Source organism: Carassius gibelio, chromosome A7 (genome assembly GCF_023724105.1).
Source record: "Carassius gibelio isolate Cgi1373 ecotype wild population from Czech Republic chromosome A7, carGib1.2-hapl.c, whole genome shotgun sequence".
Classification (NCBI taxonomy): domain Eukaryota; kingdom Metazoa; phylum Chordata; class Actinopteri; order Cypriniformes; family Cyprinidae; genus Carassius; species Carassius gibelio.
Window position 1 is genome coordinate 14855354 of NC_068377.1, and position 20573 is coordinate 14875926.

The 20573-nt window shown below is 37.5% G+C and overlaps 1 protein-coding gene across 3 annotated transcripts in view; it reads left to right on the plus strand.

Annotated features, from left to right (window-relative positions):
* The window catches only part of LOC128016626 (protocadherin-7-like), a 117948-nt gene that overhangs the window by 42839 nt on the left and 54536 nt on the right, over window positions 1–20573 (plus strand). Inside the window, exon 2 of one of the 3 annotated variants that reach the window (XM_052601287.1) lies at window positions 17047–17263. The exons of 1 other annotated variant lie outside the window; for it this stretch is intronic. In XM_052601287.1, the coding sequence (XP_052457247.1) occupies window positions 17047–17263 (217 nt within the window). The remainder of the gene's footprint in view (window positions 1–17046; window positions 17264–20573) is intronic. One more of the 3 variants, XM_052601288.1, reaches the window with a different exon arrangement.

Consider the following 20573-nt stretch of genomic DNA (forward strand, 5'->3'; position numbering starts at 1 on the left):
GTATTCCTTTAAAATGCACAGCTATTTTTGAGTGGCCGTTACTGGAGAAAGGTGCTGTGTAGTTGAGTGTGTTACAGCATCTATTAAAAAGGACTAACTGGGTCATGTTAACCAGCCGAACCTTGACCTCTTGTACTTACTTCATACCTCTTTGCAGGGCAAGCCTTCGTGTTCTTATATCAGTGTGCAATGTCAACTACTCAAAGCTGATGAAACGAGAGAGAGAGAGAGAGAGAGAGAGAGAGAGAGAGACAAACAATGAAAAAGGACCGATTATAGCTCGTATACAGACTATAGATCCAAAGCAGCAGCAACCATATAGAAAATGAAAGAGAACAGCAAGAAGAGTGAGCACTATTTGTTTGCAGAAGGAGGAGTTTCACAGTCTCTGCAGGGCTTTAAGGTGATCCTCAGCTGACCCAGCTTTGGCTGCTGTTTTGTAATGAATGATATGCATGGAAAGGATTTAAACACTGGTTCCAGATCAGTCAGCAAAAAAATGTTTAATGTAGTGTATATGAACATATTGCAGTGGGAAAACATTCTGATCACATTAAAGACCTGACTGGTAACACAACACAAGATATGCGTGCGTCATTTTATTTATTTATTTTTCTAATGCTCATTTTAATTCTGCTCAAAGGAAGTGATGAGAGGACAATGAAAGGTCCTCGTATCCAATTAAATGTAGCTAATCCAACTGATCTAACTGAGCAGAGGCGGACACACACACACACACACACACACATACACTTTGGATACACACATACACTACTCCACATACTTAAGATCATGTGGTTTCTGTGCTGCTCGACATCAACCCTGCTGTACAGTGCATGCATGTTTGTGTGTGTGAGAGAGCTAGAGAGTGTGTGAGGGGTTAACAGGGGGATTCTCTTGGAAGAGAGGGAATCTCTCTTCGAGACGAACATTTTCTTCATCTGTCGTTCTTTTAGTTATGAAAAATCATACAGCTGGTTTATTACTTATTCATGGGGATTCTGCTGAGGATTTTCTCTCTCCTCGTAGCTCCATCCCTTCACCCCTCTTTTCTTTCCCCAGCTCATGTTTAAGCAGAGTCACTGAACTCAAATTAATAGTAGCTTGTTAATTCCCTTTGAAAAAAAAAAAGAAAAAAAAAAAGGAGAGTGTGTGTGTGTGTGTGTGTGGTGCAGGACCAAAAAGGAGGCTAAAGGTAAGGCATAATAAATGTAAAAAGAGAAGTGGGGAGTTTGCCAGTTGGGTTTTAATTGTCGCAGCCCATAATATTGCCTGCAGATGTTAGAGTTCCGCAGCCAGTGACACATCCAGTGGTTAGTGCGGTCACTGCAGAGTAACCAGTGACTCACTGCCCCTTTACATCTCCCTCAAACCGGTGTTATGGGTTATAGTGCTGCTTCTTAACGGATTTTGCTTTAGGACCCAGATTTTAAGTAGTGATTTAACACAGTACCAAAATGACTTGTACTGATTGTACAAAGTCAACAGAAATGTCCTTGAAATCAAAGAAAATATGCATTTTCATTTATTGGTATCAGCTGATAAATGTGATTGCACATGCACATTTCCCCTACTTTTATTAAATTGAATTATGTTAAATTACTTTTGCCATAATCTAAAACTCAAAGTTCATGTTTAAAATGTCAGTAATTGAAAAACACTGTTATATATATATATAATCAGCAGCAAATTAGAAAGAAAACAAAAAAAAATAATACCCATTTTTAATATGACGATGCACTCATAGCATTTTAAACAAGCACATTTTAAGTGTTTGATTTATTTGTATTTATTTAGCAGATGCTTTTATCCAAAGCAACTTACAGTGCATTCTGGCTAACATTTTTTACCTAACGTATATTCCGTGGGAATCAAACCTACAACCTTGTGCTGCTAACCACAGGCAACAGGACCACAGGCAAATCACGTAAAAATATGAAATATGTGTAGTATAGCATACAGTAAAATGTAAGCATAGGCTCACCATCCTGATTTGTACTATTCTGCTTGAATTGTTTCAAATAACAAACACACATAATTTCATAAGTGCGGTGGTAAACACACACACACAAACACACACCAGTTATACAGATATAAGCTGGTCTTGGACCACAGGGTGGTGTCTGCTTTGCATATGCTGTAGAGTTTAAACCAGCGAAAAAAGCCTGCAACCTGGCAATGTTTTTTGTCTGGACACAGTCAGTTGATATTATTCAAATGCTCTGGGCTACTTTGTAAACAGCACCTTTATGTATATTTATACACACCTCTGTGATTTGAATTTGTTGGGGTATTTATTGAAAACCTGTTTGTACACACATCACTCATTTTATTGCTACATGTAACCACAATGAGCCTAAAGCGTTCTGCATAACTTTCTTCTAAATGCGACATAAATTTTGTTGCCTCGTCCATCATGGGGACATAAAGCAGACGGCGTGGGGTATCCAGCCCGGTCCAGTTAAACATTTGCCGGCTGTTCACTCTAATCAGTGATGTACAGCATTGTACAGCACAGTGATTGTGAATAATATTTGATACTGAATTCCAAATGCATTAGCATCATTTTTGATATTGCATGTATGATGTCATGGCATCTTAGACAAAATATTGATAAAACCTGATTAGGCTTACTTGTAATGGGCTAACATGTGAATATTTGTGTATGTTAAGCCAGATAAATCATTATCCAGTGCATAACATATACTCTGTGTTATGATTGGCCTTTTCACTTCTCATATTTAAGCATTTGAGGAATGCTGTCTACTTTTGGCATATATTTCAAACCTAATTTCTATCCAGTGTCAGCACACGCTAAGCCAGATTCCTTGTACGAGCAATAACATCCGATTCTGATTCTAGTCAGTAGATTGACATGGATCATGTTGCATTTTTTTATTTTTATTTTTAAAGGCCATAAAAGCACCATTTCAATTTCATTAGTATGGTTACTAAAGAGAATTTATGATTTGAGAGTGCCTCTTCGTTGATATTAAGGCTAGTTTTGATGGGTAGCATTAACATGCTGTGTTAACCCTCATTTTATGCCTCATTATAGTAATTTAAGAAGTGCAGAATGTGCTGTCTTTGCTCTTGATGTGTGTTGTCAAAGAAATAGAGGTGAGCTTGTGTGTAAATTTCGGCACGTTTGATTTGGTTAAAAAACCTGCTTGTCAAGTTCAAAGCGTGTTGTAACTTATAACACACAAGCTGAACGCAAGCCACATATTTTTAAAATCACAACTGGGCAGTTAAATGTTTTTATTAACATTTTATTCACATGTCCAGATATTGATCTGGATAGTTCAATTTAATTCCCTCAAGGAAAGTGTTAAAGCTATCAATAATTTATAAATTCGCCATTTTGCATATATATTAATTGAAATATGACACTTTTGCCTGTTCTACAGCTGTACATCAAAAACACATATGATATCCACAAGAGACCAGTTTGCCTCATAATGTCTTCTTTAATTAATAAATATGAAAATATAAAACATAACCACGATAACCTAGCTGCCCGGTATTTAACACTAGCATACATGTGTGCTAGTGTGTGTGTGTGTTTGCTCAAACTATGTGATGCGTGTTTTCTTCATGTCACGTTAAACAATTGATTGTGATTACCTGTAGTCTGTGAACAGTTAAAACATTTTACATTTCTCTGTATCTGTCTCTGTGCAATCCTGTCGAAATTTGGGTACCAAAATCCAGGAGACCTCTGAGCGTGTGGTGGGGTTTGGAGGTTATAGAATGGGGGAATGCCATAGGCAGGCTATATACGCATAAATAAACATCCATGATGAATGTCGAAATGGCCTGTGTGCCATTCTGTGCTTCCACTGTGCGATTGTGCCATTTTGATTTAATGCGCTGAGTAACGTAATTTTTCCCACCGTGTCCGATATTAAAATCAGTGCAACACACTTGCAACAGGTGTTGGCATTGTTAATTTGGCTTCGAGATATGAAATTAAATTTGTATTTGTATGTGTGTGTGTGTATATATATGGGAGTCTTCTCCCATTTCTACCAGTTGATTTAACTTCTCACATCTACTGCCTGCGTAGTTATCAAGAGCACAACTGGGTTGTATGTTACTAGGTTGAGGTCAAAAATGGGTTGAAATGTGTATGATGTGTCGATTGTGTGAGTAGGATGCGTTTTAAGATCTGGCAACTGGACTAATAATATATTGATGTGACTATTCATATAATGAGATTTGGTTCATACAAATTATGAGAGTTTCCCAGGAGATATAACAACATGGCACAGGGGCGGGAGATGGGTGTGAAATATGGGAAACTCCCAATAATAACGGGAGTGTTGACAAGCATGGTTCATATCTGTCTTCAGTCTACTTGGCCAGCAAGGCCCTTTGTCATTTGATCAACCTAGTTGTTCTCGTCAATTTGGCCATTAACCTGTCAGCTTGTTGGATCTCTCAATGTCCTATGGAGCAGCTGGCTATGGTCAGGTCTAATGGGTTAAGACCAAGATTATTTTCCTGACTTTGTAATGAAAATAATAATAACATTCTAGAAAAAAAAAAAAATAAAATATTTCACGTAAAATGTCTAAAGTAAATTTAATTTGACATTTTCAAACCATTTGAAGCCCAACAAATGCATAGAGTACATTTCTAAGAACCTGATACATATGTCTTAAACTTGATTTTTGAAAGAAGGCACACTCGTATCCTTCTCTAATACTTTGAGTTAATCTAGAAATTCTCCCTTTGTGTCATTTGTCTTGCTCCCGTCTTTCCAGGATCGCGTGTGTGTGTCTTATTTGTTTAGCTGGCCCCAGGGATGTTTTCACGCTGCTAATAATATGTTTGACTCTCCGTAGCCTTCAGGCTAGGAGCCTTTGAGTCAGCCGAACAGAGTGACAACATGGAAGCCACACATTTACAACTTTAAGAAATCCAGTCGCCCTGTATGATTTCCAGTTACCTGTTTTATCTTGTTTACCAGGAGAGGAGGCTGATCCCAGATCGGTACCAAATGACAGCTTCCTCTATGAGTAACAATTCTAAAACCTCACAAAAGTTCACTCCCAGTGTTTCAGTTAGTAAAAATACGAATGAGAGCACACTGAGGTACATTCTTAACTTACTGACTTAGATCCCAAATGAAAAGAGAGAGAGAAGAGGGAGAGAGCCAGAGATGCGAAGTGTACTCGAAGAAATCCCACGTGCACTCGGAGGGGGTTTCATTTTTACATGGGGATTAGGATCCGTAATTTCCATCATTGCTGTGACGATGGGAGGGTCTGATAGCACCTCCCTTTGAAGCAGGCTGATGTGCAGAGATCTTTGGAGAAACTAAATCTCGCCCAGCTCATAGATGCCTGTTTGAAAGGAGCGAAGACAGGCGAGCAGTGGAGATGAGATATTTGGTGTCTTTGTGGCCAGTGAAATTGTTGAAAGAAGCTGGAGCCATCTGAAGCCTTACTTACACCCAGCATCTCAGTGATACGAGAGATTCTTTGTTACTTGCTAGCCATAAGGTAAATTCAGAAAGAGGGAGAGAAAAAAAAAAAAAAAAACTATAGTGGAAATAAATGGAATCAGAAAAGTAATAGTGGATTACTAAAAACTAAATTTATTGTAATATTTTTGAGGAGATAACACCAACAAACTCCTCATTTAATAATGAAGTTCTAGAACAAAAATATAAAAAATAGTGTTAGTGCATGTGAGCTCAGATCCATTAAATAACATACTGAGAATTCGTGCTCTGCATTTAACCCATCCAAAGTGCACACACACACACACACACACACACTTTGAACACACACCTGGAGCAGTGGGCAGCCATTTATGCTGCGGCGCCCGGGGAGCATTTCGGGTTTCAGTGCCTTGCACAAGAGCACCTAAGTCGTGGTATTGCCAGCCCGGGACTCGAACCCACAACCCTAGGCTTAGGAGTCATACTCTCTAACCACTAGGCCAAAACTTCCCAATTTTCCCAATTTTAATAATGTGCAGTATTAGTAAATGTTGGAATCAACATGAACTAAAAAAAAAATAAATGCTTTTGAAGTATTTTTCATTGCTAGTTTATGTTAAATAATGTGGTTAACTAATCTTAACAAATGGAACATCTGTTATTATACTTCACATAAAGCAGGTTAAAATGCAGTCAATTAATAAATGAATGAATCAATGTATCAATGAATGAGTCAATCAATCAATCAATCAATCAATCAGTGTTTCCAGATAAGTTGTCTAAAATACTTACCGTCTTGATTGGCATTGTTTAGTTTTGCCTCCAATCTCATGCCATTGGATTTGAAATGTAAAAGTACCACAGTTTTTACACTATTTTGGAATTCAGCCTTTGAATGGCTTACTTATACTTTTTTTCTGCAAATTTAACTGAACAAGAAAAGCTTAAGATAGGGAATAATAATAATAATAATAATAAGAAGAAGAAGAAGAAGAAGAAGAAGAAGAAGAAGAAGAAGAAGAAGAAGAAACACTTCACCGTTAATTAATCTGCATTGAGAGCGTGAAGTCTGTTGACTGTAGAAAGAGACACTCTCTCATTACAGCTCAAAGAGGAAATCGACTGTGTCCGTAAAAAGGAGGTACTACACCACTAGCTCTCAAATCATATTATTTTCTGTTGTTTTTTCAATTTGCCTCAGGGCCAAAGGGGAACTCACAGGGTTTGACTGGACAAGAGCCAAACCCAGATACATTTTTGTGTTCATTCATTTTCACATTTATGCAAAGCAACTGTCGATAGCGTCCTTTCATCTTGTTTGTATTAATTTTATTTTTATTATTATTATTTATTCCTCTTAATATTTGATTTTCTTCTTCTTTTTTAACGTCTACTGAAATAATTGCATTTGCCTTCTGTAGGGCTGGGATTTATTTATGTATTTATTTTCCCCACTGCTCCTGTTTTATTAATTTATTTTAATGTGACAATTGAAATAAACAGCAAGGACCGAATATAGCACTTCCAATATGTTTGCTATGAATACATTAATATTTTTGCAAAAAATAAAATAAAAAAATAATAATATTAATAATTGCGTGGGAACAGCCGTGTGTGTTGAGTCATGTTACCTGAGGACACTTTATATTTGAACGTCAGCATGAATTTGTGTGTATTACATCGTAACATCAGTAGTTTGATCACTTCCTCACAATGCCCCTGTATGTAATGGCCATCACAGTGTGAACACCAGGCTAATCTCACAGGGCCCTGGGCCCTCTCTCTCTCTCTTTCTGCTTCTGTTTGTTCAAACAATAAAGGATAATTACTTCTCTGAAATAATTGTTTTCTTAATCGCAGCTTTCATAGTTGTCTTTTGGACCTGGGCTGAGACTCACAAATGGCCCATTCTATCTGAAAAGTGGGAGTCAGTCTATTTATGAAGGACGCCGCAATGACAACGTGCGAGCATATGTATGTATGTGTGTATGTTTGAGGGTGACACGGCAGGGATGTTTTGAGTAATGTGTCCACAGCCCCCAGAAATGGAGTTTTGCTTTTCTGTCAACATTGACGTTGATTTATTCATGATAAATGCCTTCTTTTGCTCCAGTCCACCAAAAGGTATTCTGTTACATAGGAAATTAAATGAATGAAAAAGGGTAAGGTAACGACAATAAAACATGTGTTATACATGAAACCTGTTTGTGTGTGTGTGTGTGTGTGTGTGTGCTCTTGTTTCTTGTGAGATATCAGGACACAACTCTGTATAATGACATGGGTATGACACAGGTATTACAAGGAGAGGGTGACTTATGAAGACATAACCCATGTCCCCATTTTATAAAACGCTTATAAATCATACAGAATGAGTATTTTTTGAGAAAGTAAAAATGCAAAAAGTTTCCTGTGAGGGTTAGGGTTAGGTGTAGGGCTGGTGTAGGGCCATAGAATATACAGTTTCTACAGTATAAAAATAATTTACGCCTATGGGATGTCCCCACTTTTCACAAAAACAAACATACAGTATGTGTGTGTCTGTGTGTGTGTGTGTTTCATAAATTAGTTAAATTTGAAACTAAAAGTTGGGTTTTAAGATTAAGCTTAAATCCTATTATTATGCCAGGCCTCCTTTCACTTACTCTTTTTCTCACCATATCAGTCTGTCTTTACACATTTGTTCTTTTAGCCAGGGCACTAAACGTGTTTGTGTGTTTGTTTAGCGCCATGAAGAAGAAGAAACAAACAAGGACACACAATAGAAGAAAAATATGTGCAGCAGAGATTGCAATCCAAATGATCTTATTTGGATAGTCATCTTGTTAATGGCATACATTTACTACTCACTTAAACCATCTAAAGACCAAAAAATGCATTTACAGAAAATTTAAATGGAAACTGAGGATGAAACATCACATGTTGATCTTAATTTGGCAAAATGTTTATAGATGATTATATAACTTATACTGCTGTGACTGTTTTAAAGTATTAAAACTAAACTGTCATGAGTGCTATTCAAACAGGATTAGTTTTCCTAACAATATTTTGGAAACAGTTATCAACAGAGGAAGCCATGATACATTACACATTTCACAATTATTTGAAATAGAAATCTTTTTGTAGCATTGTAAGGTGACAATTAAGGTGACAGTCTTTCTTGTACTAACCTGATCTGCTCCACTGGTCGTTCTGAGCAGTCCGTGATTGAGTGCCCATATTAATTGAATTCTGTTTTTTTTTATGAACATTTTATAAACACAAGCCATTGCAACATGAAATGCCTATTTAGTTATGGTATTCAATAAAAGTCCAAATAAATTAGCAGAAGTGTTGTAAAAATACAATATTCACAATTGCTGACATTTCCATCCAGACGGGAATAGATTTCTCAAAGGTTCCTTGACTTAGCTGAAAAACTGCAGATCATAATTTTGATCGAGGTTATGTGAGAACAACACATACGTGTTTGGATGAGGAAGGATTACATTTACATTTAGTCGTTTAGCACACGCTTTTATCCAAACAAATGAGGATTAAAATGCTTAAGAATGTTTTTCATTCTAAACTATTTCCCTAAGCCCTTGAAAAGGGTTATAAATGTTGCTCTCATCTGATCAAATCCTTGTTTGTTTTATATAATGCCAGCTACAGTATGCTTCGGTCGTCCATGATATCGTCTCAGTTTCTTCCTCTTCCTGCTCACATTTCGATTCGGCAGGTAAAATATTTTCTCTGAAACGGCCCATTTTTCACAATCCCTAAAATGCTAAAAGACGTATCACTGTAATGTACTATTTGCCATCTTGACAGCTTCACTGTTTGCAGACATATTTAATAGACTAGTGCTTATGATGTAGATAATGCGGCCTGCCAGGGAACAGCACTCTGCGCTTTGTTAGAGCAGTCATGTGTCAATCATAATCCAGCTGAGGTGTGAACACATACTCTGTTTTGTCATTTCTCTCTCTAGACAGGGTGGAATTTTTTTATAATGCTGCCAGATATTTGCTCAGGAGAGACGGTGCTCCATCGACGCCAGGAAACCACATGGTCCGAATTACGATATCCTGGCCGCCCTTAGGTTGTTTACAGCCTGTGCTTTCGCTGACTGCTATGGCTGTGGCGATTACGCCTGTCACTTAGTGACATTAGTGGGTCAGTTGTCAGATTGACTGCTCACAGACACAGTGAGTCCTGCACGCTTCTTGTAGCGCAGTGTCATTGGCCGATGATTGACGGACGCAGGGACACACAAGAAGGGTGAAGATAGTGTCCTTTTGAGCTGAAGGAGATCGTCTGAAATTGTTTGTAATGTGATCGCGTAAGTCAAAGCAAGACTGTCTGCAGGTTAGATGAGCGTGCGCTTGTTTGTTTGTGTGTCCGTTTCAAAGTAGAAATGGAGTTCAGCTTTCCTGCATTATCCTGTTAGGAAAGCATTTTTATAAGTTTGACGGATACATGAGACCGTAATTCATTTCAGCTTGCGATGGATTTGTCTCGATGAGGTTAGATATTCGGCACCAGAACAGGAAACTGCATATCCCTTTCACTCCTGACAGAGAGAAATATTGAGGACAAGACTTAAAAAAAAAAAAAAAAAAAAACATGATGTGGAGGAAAACACTTTTCGAATTTAGAGCCAAAACAAAAAGCACACAGTGCATCAAAAATCCATTATCTGTGTAGCGTCATGAATTGAGAGAAAATGCACCGGTGTAAAATGTCTGTGGTGTTTATTTATCACTAAACTCTATAAAAATAAACATTTAAGAAGTATGTTTGGGATCTGGAGTGTGAAGCAGTACCCTTGAGGTATTGCTCCTTCTCATGGAGTGGAGGTCAGAGGTCGGCTAAGCCTTTGAAGCCATCACATCATCCCTTCGGAATATGTTCTGGCTTAATCCGCCGCTTAAAGAGCAATTAAAAGTTTAGCTAGGATTTTAGGAAAAGAGCATAGAGAAATGTTTTGATGTTCCCATCTGTCTGTGCTTATTTCCCTTCATCTCTTCAGTTCTCGTCAGGAATGTTAATGCGAGTTCTGAAACGGTATTAGGAACGATGAGACATAGGTGGAGTAGAGAAAAAGGATGTTTTCTCTGGCAGGACCATCGACAAAACAGTTCTTCAGCTTTTTCAAGCATTCAAGCAGAATCCAACCCATCCTTTCTCCAAATGGGGACAATAATAAATAATCTGACTTTTGGGAACAACATCACAGTTGTATAGAGTTTTAGGATACCACGATCATAAAACCAGGAATAAGATGTACCTGAGGAGGCTTGAAGATACAGAGGCAGCCCTGCTCCTCAATTTTCATCTAGAACAAGAGCAAAAGCAGACCACAACAGTTATTTCTTTGTGGATATATAAAATAAATAAAAAATAAACGATCAAGTGAAGTTCTGTTGAATGGTATTCTCTCTGCTCTACATACAGGATAAATGCTGCCTACTCGATTACGAAATGTATGAACGCTGATAAACAAGTGTGGCTAATTTCACTACAGTGACTAACATCCTCAGTGTTTTGTCTGGCAAAGACACGAACATCTGGAACACTTGGCATGCGGAAAGTCGAAGTTGGCCTGAGAGGAAATGGACTGGAACAGCAACAAGTGAAAGCATCACCATGCCATTGCTGAGAGTGTGAGTTGGAGGGGATGACAAGAAAAAATGGATAGATGAATGAATGAATGAATGAATGAATGGATTATCAGGCCAGGTGAGATATCTATGCCTGAGTGACTTTGATAAGGATTGCATTCAATGAAAGCCAGCTGAAGTTCACCAAGATGTACTTTAAAGGTTTTATCTGAAGAACTTTAGACGAAAATGATAAAAAAAGAGCTTTATATTTCTTTGTAAAATAATACTCTTGAAGTGTTGATCAGTTTTGCTTGAGGCTTGTCGATGGAGGGTGCAGTCGATGGGTTAAACGTGATTAAAAAACCTTGGTATAAAGTTGTGGACATGTGAATTGCAGTCAAAGGAGGGCCTCAAACATAGCCAAACTGTTTCATGTTTGCCGTGGCTCAGTTTGAATATGTTCAGGGGTCCCTTGGAGTAAGACCATTTGACTGAAACACAACAGTCTTGGGTAAGATATCAAAAGTACACTCTGCTGAGGGAAGTGGTCCAGTGGTAAAACCTGCCCTAGAAGTTTTCAGCGCCTGCAGTGAGGTGGGTTGATATACGACTTGCCAGAGAGACCTCAGATCTGGCTGAACTCCAGTAGGTCTCAGGAGGTCTGGAGCCCATCTGGAGGTCCTCATAGGAAGGAAGACTGAAGAGAAATGAAGCTTGACCAGCGCCAGTCATCCCTTAAGACAAAGCAGACACCTGAGCCTCCCCAAGCTCCAGGATAAACAGAACTTCCTGACCTCCTCACCAGCGGCTGTGTTGATCTTTCAAACACAGAGAAACATTCCTTTCTTAACATGCTCCACTCTTTTTTTAGACTTGAGAGGTGTAGTGCACGAGAATTTTCACAACTTGATTTATTTAGAAAAATCCTGAAAATGTTGAAAAGTTTCAAGGTAGGAGCCTTAGGGGTTTGTACAAAGATGAGTACTGAAACACAAATGAGAATTATTATTATTATTTATTTATTTATTTTTATTTTTTTTGCTACACTTGTTATTTTTAATGTAATGCAATATGTAATTTTACTTGCTTGCCTTCTTAAGTTGTGGTGCGACCATAGCAACCCGGGTTTATCAAAAAAAAAAAAAAAAAAAAAAAAAAAAAAAAAGATAAAACATCTGGGTAACACTTTAAAATAAGGTTCCATTACTTAATGTTAGTTAATTTTTAATTAACATGAACAAACAATGAATAATACATTTATTACTGTATTTATTCATCTTCGTTAATGTTAGTTAATGAAAATACAGTTATTCATTGTCAGTTCATAGTAATTCACAGTGCATTAACTAATGTTAACAAGCACAACTTTTGATTTAAATAATGCATTAGTAAAAGTTGAAATTAACATGAACTAAGACTTATAAATGCTGTAGAAGGATTGTTCTTGCTTAGTTCATGTTAACGAAAGTAGTTAACTAACATTAACTAATGGAACCTTATTCTAAAGTGTTACCAACATCTGTATTAACATTAAACATTTTATTTAATATTTGTATATTATTATTAACACATTTATTGGAGTTTTGGAGTTCACAACTTATTGGAGTTTTTTTTGTTTTTACACATGCTTATTTCACCCTTTCAATTTGCGTATCGTTTTGTATAATTATGTTAGTATTTGCTAGCCTACCATATATTTTGCAAATAAACCGCTGATAATTTTTCCAATAAATTTTGACTTTATTGCCCATGTGTGATTATAAATGAGCGTGTTGTGTTTTCATTTACAAATGAAACTACGTGAATGATTTATTCCTCAACAAAAAAACTATAGTATTTATAATTATGGTCCATTAATTGGCTGACATAAAATGAAATATATTTTAAATTTAAACTGCATTCCAGCAAAAATGACAGTCAGCATAATCAAAGCATTATTGGCATGTCGAGCATTTACGGTAGGCTATTATTTACAAAAGTATTCAGAACGTTAAGTAAAGATATCGAAATTAAAGGAAAAATTTATATGAACGAATATAAAAATATAACCAATAATAATAGGCTAATAATAATAATAATAATAATAATAAACAAATATTATGTGGAAAAGATGATCAGTTAATGGGCTTACAAGATTGTAGTATGAATACAAATGTTTTCTTGTAGGTCTTTTTTATATTATGCACTTTATGTAACATTTATTCATGGAAAACTTCATTTGAATGCATACTCTCGCACATGATACGGTATCAAATAATTAAATAATATAATAATTTATTTAATAAATAATAGAATAATTTCTTAATTCAAAATGAAATATTAATGAATCCACCTCTTATAATCCTGGGTTGCTATGGTCACGCTGGTTTGTTTCATTAAACTTGTCACAAGAAATGGATGTCGTTCCCTCAACATGGCATCTTCAGGCCATGACATAAGGATGTCGTTACCTCGAACAAAAATATCACGTTCCCACGAGTTAATATGAGAGTCCCACAAATGAATATATCGTTGACTGTTTGCATATTTGACTGTTGCAAATTCATAACTGACTTCACTGGAAAAGTTTCCATGGGTGTGGGATCAGGTATACCTCTCAGAATCAGCACATAATATACATAATCCTCAACTTTTTAATGTAGAATCAGGATAAAAACTGGATTTAGATGAACATGATGAGTATCAGAACATCACAATGCTTTATCTCTCCCTTTTGGAACTCTCAGAAGGCTTGGTTCTGGGTTAGCCATTCAACCTAACTGAGAATTTGTGTCTAAACAACCTGAAGCTCATTCTGCAGCTGATTTACAGGTTATTTTGACCTACAGTACCATTACCCTTGGGCTGTTTTGTACAGTGGCAGCCTGACCAGATAGCTGTTTGTGGTTCAGCCTCAGGGTGCTTCTGAAAATTTAAACAGAGGTTAATTACAGGTTCTAGCGCCATGCAGGCCATCACGTCTGGACACCAATGATTGATTCATGTTCTTGTTTACGATACTAACTACATCCAGCACATCTACCACTCTAACCACACATCTTGCATTTTCTTCCTCTCTGCTGTTTTAGCTCATTCAGTGTTATTTCTTCTCTTCCTTCAATTCATCTTCTCCTTTCATCTCTTGTCTGCTTGATTGCAGAAAGACACATGAGGCTTCAAAGTTTGTGTTTTTGGCTAAACTACTGCTCTTCATGGTTCATGGATATAGGTCACTCAACTACCCACATACACCCAAGATACTCACACACACACACACACACACATGCGCGCGCGCACACACTTTCTAGCAGGAAAAAAAAGTTTGAAGAGACAGAAAATTTGCTTGTTTACATAATAGAGTTACTTTAGAAATGTATGCAAATCTTCTGGGTCTTTATATATTTATCTTATTTCCACCTACACTGATGAAACCCACTAAAATTGCAGGTAATCTTGAGGCTTTGTATTTGAAAATAAAACTTTAATTTCCATCACTGCGCATTTAATATTTAGCATGTATCGCCTCATATATCCCTCTTCATTAATCACGATAATGATACACAGATCGTAGGCCACACTGCTTGCCATATATATATATATATATATATATATATATATATATATATATATATATATATATATATATATATATATATATATATATATATATTTTTTTTTTTTTTTTTTTTTTTTTTTTTTTTTTTTTTGCTAAGAAAATCAAAGGGTACCTGTCCAGTAGAAATGAATGCCATGTGCATCTCATCGGGGGTTCTACAGCTTTAACCTACATAGGAATGGCACAAAAGGATTCACATACAAATGTATGTGCAATATTTAATGAATCTAATGAATGTAATGAATCTGTCCTTCATAAAGCTGCTTCAACAGGAAGCCCAGCTAATCAATGCTCAATCAATAAACCAATCTATCTATCTTTGCATGACCAACTACTTTCCCATCTCACCGTTCGTCATGCATGACATTCATTGACTCTAATATCTGAAAATCGCATTTGCACCAAGCATAATACCACACTCTACCAATTTATCTGAAGTTCAGTTCATTTGTGGGTAATTTAAGCCTTGACTCTTCAGCATGGGACTTTGATTGCTGTCTCACTTAGAGAGGCAGAGGCAGCCATTTCATTTTGGAGGTAGAGAGAGAAAATCGAGCTTTGAAACAAAAACATAATTTTGATCCGTTATGCAAGTGCAATAGCGAGACCCCCTGTGTACCTCTATTTAATTATGCAACAAATGTTTGACTATCCAAAGTGAATTTTTTAGCCTATGAATATTTATTTCAATTCATTTGTTGAATGTTGATTGTAATTACATGGAAACGTGATTTATTGCCAAGATTTCTACATGAGCAAGAGAAATTAGGGAAATTAATTAATTCATTATTGCAGCATAAGAACAAATGCCAAATGCGTGCAATTGGCATCTTTACTGTTAGATTAGAATTAGAATTAGAATATTTTAGGTGTTGGTATCTGTACGATACCAAGCTTTTGTCAGTGGTGACTGGTCATCAGTAGATGGCATACTCTCATCTCTCCTTTTTGGAGAGATTTCGTTCAAGGGCATTTTGGAGAAAGATGGACGACACATGGATATGTCCATATGCATGTTCATTATAAATGCATAGATGCTGAACAGCCATTTGTGTGTGTGCTGGTGTGGATGTGTGTACACTCTTTCACATCGAAAGGCAAGCCCTACTAACCTGACAGAATACAAATGCCCAGATTATGGCGACGTGTCAAATTAAAGGCACAATTTGGAGTAATGATGAGCGTTAGGCCACTCAGTCTGAAAGGCAGCGAGTTGGAAAGAAAAAGAGAAGTGAATGATGGTGCTCCGTCTTTTTTAATATTCCTGAAAGAAAATGTGCAGTGACAGGAAGTGGGGCAGCAGGGAGAAGGCCAGAGGCAAACACGTAGACACTCCACTGCTTTGTTAGTGTCTATTAGGCATCAGGCAAACTTTTCGCTGCAGTTAGGAAGAAGAAGAATAGGAAGAAGAAAAAAAGCTGTTGCTTTTTTGGTTGGTGGTTATACTTTTTCAGACCAAAGTTCCTGGTGGATAGACAGAGTAAGGGCTGCTGTTACAGTACATACTGTATACAACTAAATGTTATTATGTAAGCATGATCTCTATAAAAAATATAGAAATAAAATAATGATAATAAAAACACAATTTGAAATGAACCATATAAAAGAGACATCATGCCCTTCCCTTTAATTTGTATCTACTCTCTTTTTGCTGGAACTCAGCACAAACTAAAATAATCTTTCTCCATTCATGTCAGTCATCTCTTCCGATCATGCTGTCTTTTGTGATACAATCCGAGTGGAAGAGAAAATTCAAATCAGAGGTTCAGAGTGCAGGGCACAAATTCACACCATCCTCCTTGTAGCAGTTTATTACTCCCGTGTGCATCCTTTCACCTATTTGTTCTTTAGTTACATTGAAAAATGTGTGTGTGGATCCATGTGCTTGTTTATTAGCCTGTAGCCATGTGTTCCATTCTATCTCCCACTGGGACAATACTTGCTCTTCTTGTCCTGTTTTTGCTATAAAATAAACCACACAAGGAGACTCCGATGTCCTTCAGACCCTGCACCGCTATATTTAAACCACAATGCCAAGTGTGGCATCTGTACTTACTCCTGTGGGCATTGAACTTACTATCCCACCATTTTTGTTCATGTGAGAATCCATTAAACAAGTACTGTGCAGCTCATTAGTATTGTTCAATTCATTTATGTTTGCTTCCCTTGCCGAACACTGCTTTCAAGCTACATATATTTGCTACTTAGAGAGAGAGCCATTAATTCAGTTGCTGTTTGTGTCGTTTTGTAGCATGTAGCGCAGTGCGCATATCTAACTAGAGCTACTGCGAAGTACTTTAACTGAGAATTATCCACCCACACCCCCCACAAAAATAAATAAATAAATCTACCCATCAACCCCTCTTCTTCGACCTCTTCAGTCCAGTGACCCCCAGCAATCTCTTCTCTTGTAGCCGTTCCGCCGAGTGACCTTCTCAGTGGTGAGCCAGCCACAGGACCCGCACCAGGGCTCGCTGCAGAGCTGCTACGACAGTGGCCTGGAGGATTCGGAGACGCCCAGCAGCAAGAGCTCGTCTGGCCCCAGACTAGGTGCCCTCCCTCTACCCGAAGACGCCTATGAGAGGACTACGCCTGATGGCAGTGTCGGTGAGGCAGAGCATATGGAAAATGGTAGGGGCAAACACAAAAAAAAAGTCAGAGTTAAGCTTAACGGCTAAATAAAAATAGAAATACTCATCAGTTAACAAGATAGGGAAATTCTCACAGAAGTCCACACTCACACACAACTGCGCTGACACTACAGTTTTACAGATATGCTGGGTTATACGCAGAAATGAAAAGAAATGGCGGGAATTGCTAGGTTTGTCTTACACGCCAAGAATTAAACTGTGATTGTAGTGTTAACTATGAATGGCTTAATATATATATATATATATATATATATATATATATATATATATATATATATAGAGAGAGAGAGAGAGAGAGAGAGAGAGAGAGAGAGAGAGAGAGAGAGAGAGAGAGAGAGAGAGAGAGAGAGAGAGAGAGTTTGTTTTTAATTATCTTGCTATATTAACCCAGTAAGAGTTAGAGGTCGGTTAGTGTAGTATAAACCTGCTAGTTACCCTGAAAACTCTGTAGGCAGCGTACTACATTTTCCTGCAACATCAGATTAGGTCAAGGCTGCTTTATTGAAGACATAACTCATCTTCTAAGCATCAGTTCACGAGAGGTTTGTTTGTGTACCAGATAAACAGAATAAAATGTCATTTTCTTCACTTTTACTGAGCCACGGTGAGTTGCAAAAACACATTTTCGAGAACAGTTTTCGCTTGAGCAATTTTGTCAGTATTTCAGTAATCATTGGCACTATGTTATGCCGCTGTGCCTATCACGCTCTTTATATTGTAGGAGTTTAACAGGTGAAAGGGCTTGAACAGTAAGAGCATGTATCTAGTTTCATTCAGCGGCTGACTTACCTGTCTCCTGCGGAAGCTCTCTGTGGTCAACAGTTACCTCCATTGTTAATGACCAACCAACCAGAGTTGGGTCTCTGTCAATGGAGCCACTGTTGGGGAGGTATTCGGTAGCAGTTGTCGAACATTAAGGGCTGTGTTGTCTACATTTGATACTTTATCAGCAACAGGTGCTTATTGTGTAAGCTCAGCGTGCCATTTTCTGTGCAATGTCTGTTCTTCTTGCTCATCGGATAACATGCTAGAAGAGCAGGAGCGAGTGGGTTATCAGGTCCATAGCACAAGTTTGTAGTCTGGGTTTGTAGAAGGTTGAAGGTCAAAAGCCCCAGAAATTGACGCTAACCTGGGTAAACCACTGAAAAGCCTCTGAAGCCTTTTGCATTTAGACAATTCTGTGCCAAAGTAGCTTCAATTAAAGTCTGGCTCTAATTCAGACTAAGCTAAAAGTAATTGGTCACTTGGAGATCAATGCAAGGCTGATTAGATCAAACTGAGAATTTGGCCTTTATTCAGAACTCTGCTGGAGAGCAGGACGGAAAAGCAAGGAAACTTATGCTGTTGGGTATTAAAAAGCTGTTTATAGTCTCATTTGTGACATACATGGCTAATATATTTTATGATACTAAAAGACGTTGTCATTCCATTGTCAGTATTTCTAAGGTTAGGAAAGTTAACGGTGTATCTGATTGTGCTATCACTTGGATTTATCCAGCCTCAAATGCTACAGTTCCAGGAAGTGATGGATATTTGGATGGATGAATGCACATGATGGAGGCCCACACATTCTCTCTGATGTTTTGTTAGTAATCATTTAATGATCCGTTCATCTTCTCATCTAGCTCTCTTTCCGTCTGGCCTCTCTCCCGTTTTCATTCTCTCTTGCCACCTCACATCTCTGCTTTTTCCCTCTCTGCTTGTTCCATTCTATCTTTCTTGTACGATCTTTCAAGGGCAGATACAAACAAACAGATGAATCACTTTTTGATAAATAAAATAGATACCTCAACCTGCTGCTCCAAATCTTTAGAACAATCAGTGTGTGTGTGTGTGTTTGGGGGGGGGGTAGAGGTTTAGAGAGGGAGAGATATGAGGAAAAAAGAAAAGTCAGGAGACTATGTTTGGCTTAGAATTGAGCAGAAGGGAACATTAGTACAATTGCTTACGCATTCAATGCAGTTAGAAGTTGACGCTGGACATTTTCAAAGCTGATGTGCTTTGCTAGGCTCATGCGTTATCAAACATCACACACAGAGACTCATACACTCAAATACACAGCCAGTCACACTTGTGACCCTGCAAAGTCACTGTCAATGTCTCTTTCATGACTGAGATGTCCTGAGTGTGAGTGTGTGGGTTTGTGCTTTATAATTGGCTTAGACATGCCGTGGGTTAGTTCCGCTTTAACAGAGTCTTTTGGGTCATTGTTAGGTTCGTTTAATGCTTTTAATGCTCCCTCAGGGGACCAAGACAACATCATACTCACTTTTAAGTGTCTGATGAGTGTGATTTGGAGATTTTTAATGCCTTAACACTAATATATATATATATATATATATATATATATATATATATATATATATATATATATATATATATATATATATATATATATATGATACACACACAAAGTGTATAATGTAATCAAAATTGCCTTTTTGTTTTGAAGATCTGATAGAAGCTAATTGTTAATACATGTAATTGCAAAAAGGTAATTTTAAATGATCCGATTCATATTTAGTAAGAAAGCTGTCATTTGACAGATGGTTAATGTTATATCTCAGACTTTCAGTGCTTTTACAGTGTATGTTTTTCAAGAAGGCAGCATTTTTTATTGTTGTCTGTTGGGATAAAAACAAACAAACAAACAAAAAACTTTTTTTTTTTTTCCTAGTTGAAACGCTGCAAGCTGTGCATAATCGTGTTTTGTAATAAAATGAAACAAAGTCGTCTTGCTCCGTCTGTAGCAAAACAGGACTGCAAAGAATGTTGCCGGTTCTTCCATGTTGAAAGGGCAACATTCTCAGTGTCCTTCTCATGGAAAGCACTTAATTAAGTCAGTTAAATGGTAGTCATTGCCCCTCACAGTGCTGCATCCCTAAAGCTGTACTGCAGCTCTGATACCCTGAAGTCAATTAAAATATGGACGGGAGATAATACACACACACACACACACACACACAAACATACCACTGAAGATTAACAGATGGGCAAAATGCCATCATTTGAAAGAAGGACTCACTGAAGGTCTGTAATTGTGGTCATTATGCTTGTGAAGGATGTGTGTGATTGGGATCCTGGTGAGGTTTTTGTTGTGAGTGTGTTTGTTTGTTTTGGGATTAAGGTCATGGCAGGAACTGAGCGTCCCCCCTAATGAAGAAGCCCTGCTGTGAAGATGGGTTTTCCAATACACCCTCTCTCTTTCTCTTCTGTTCTTTTTCAATTTATATTTCTCTTGCACAAACAAATGTCAAGGCAGCACAAGCTGCACAAACATAAAACACATT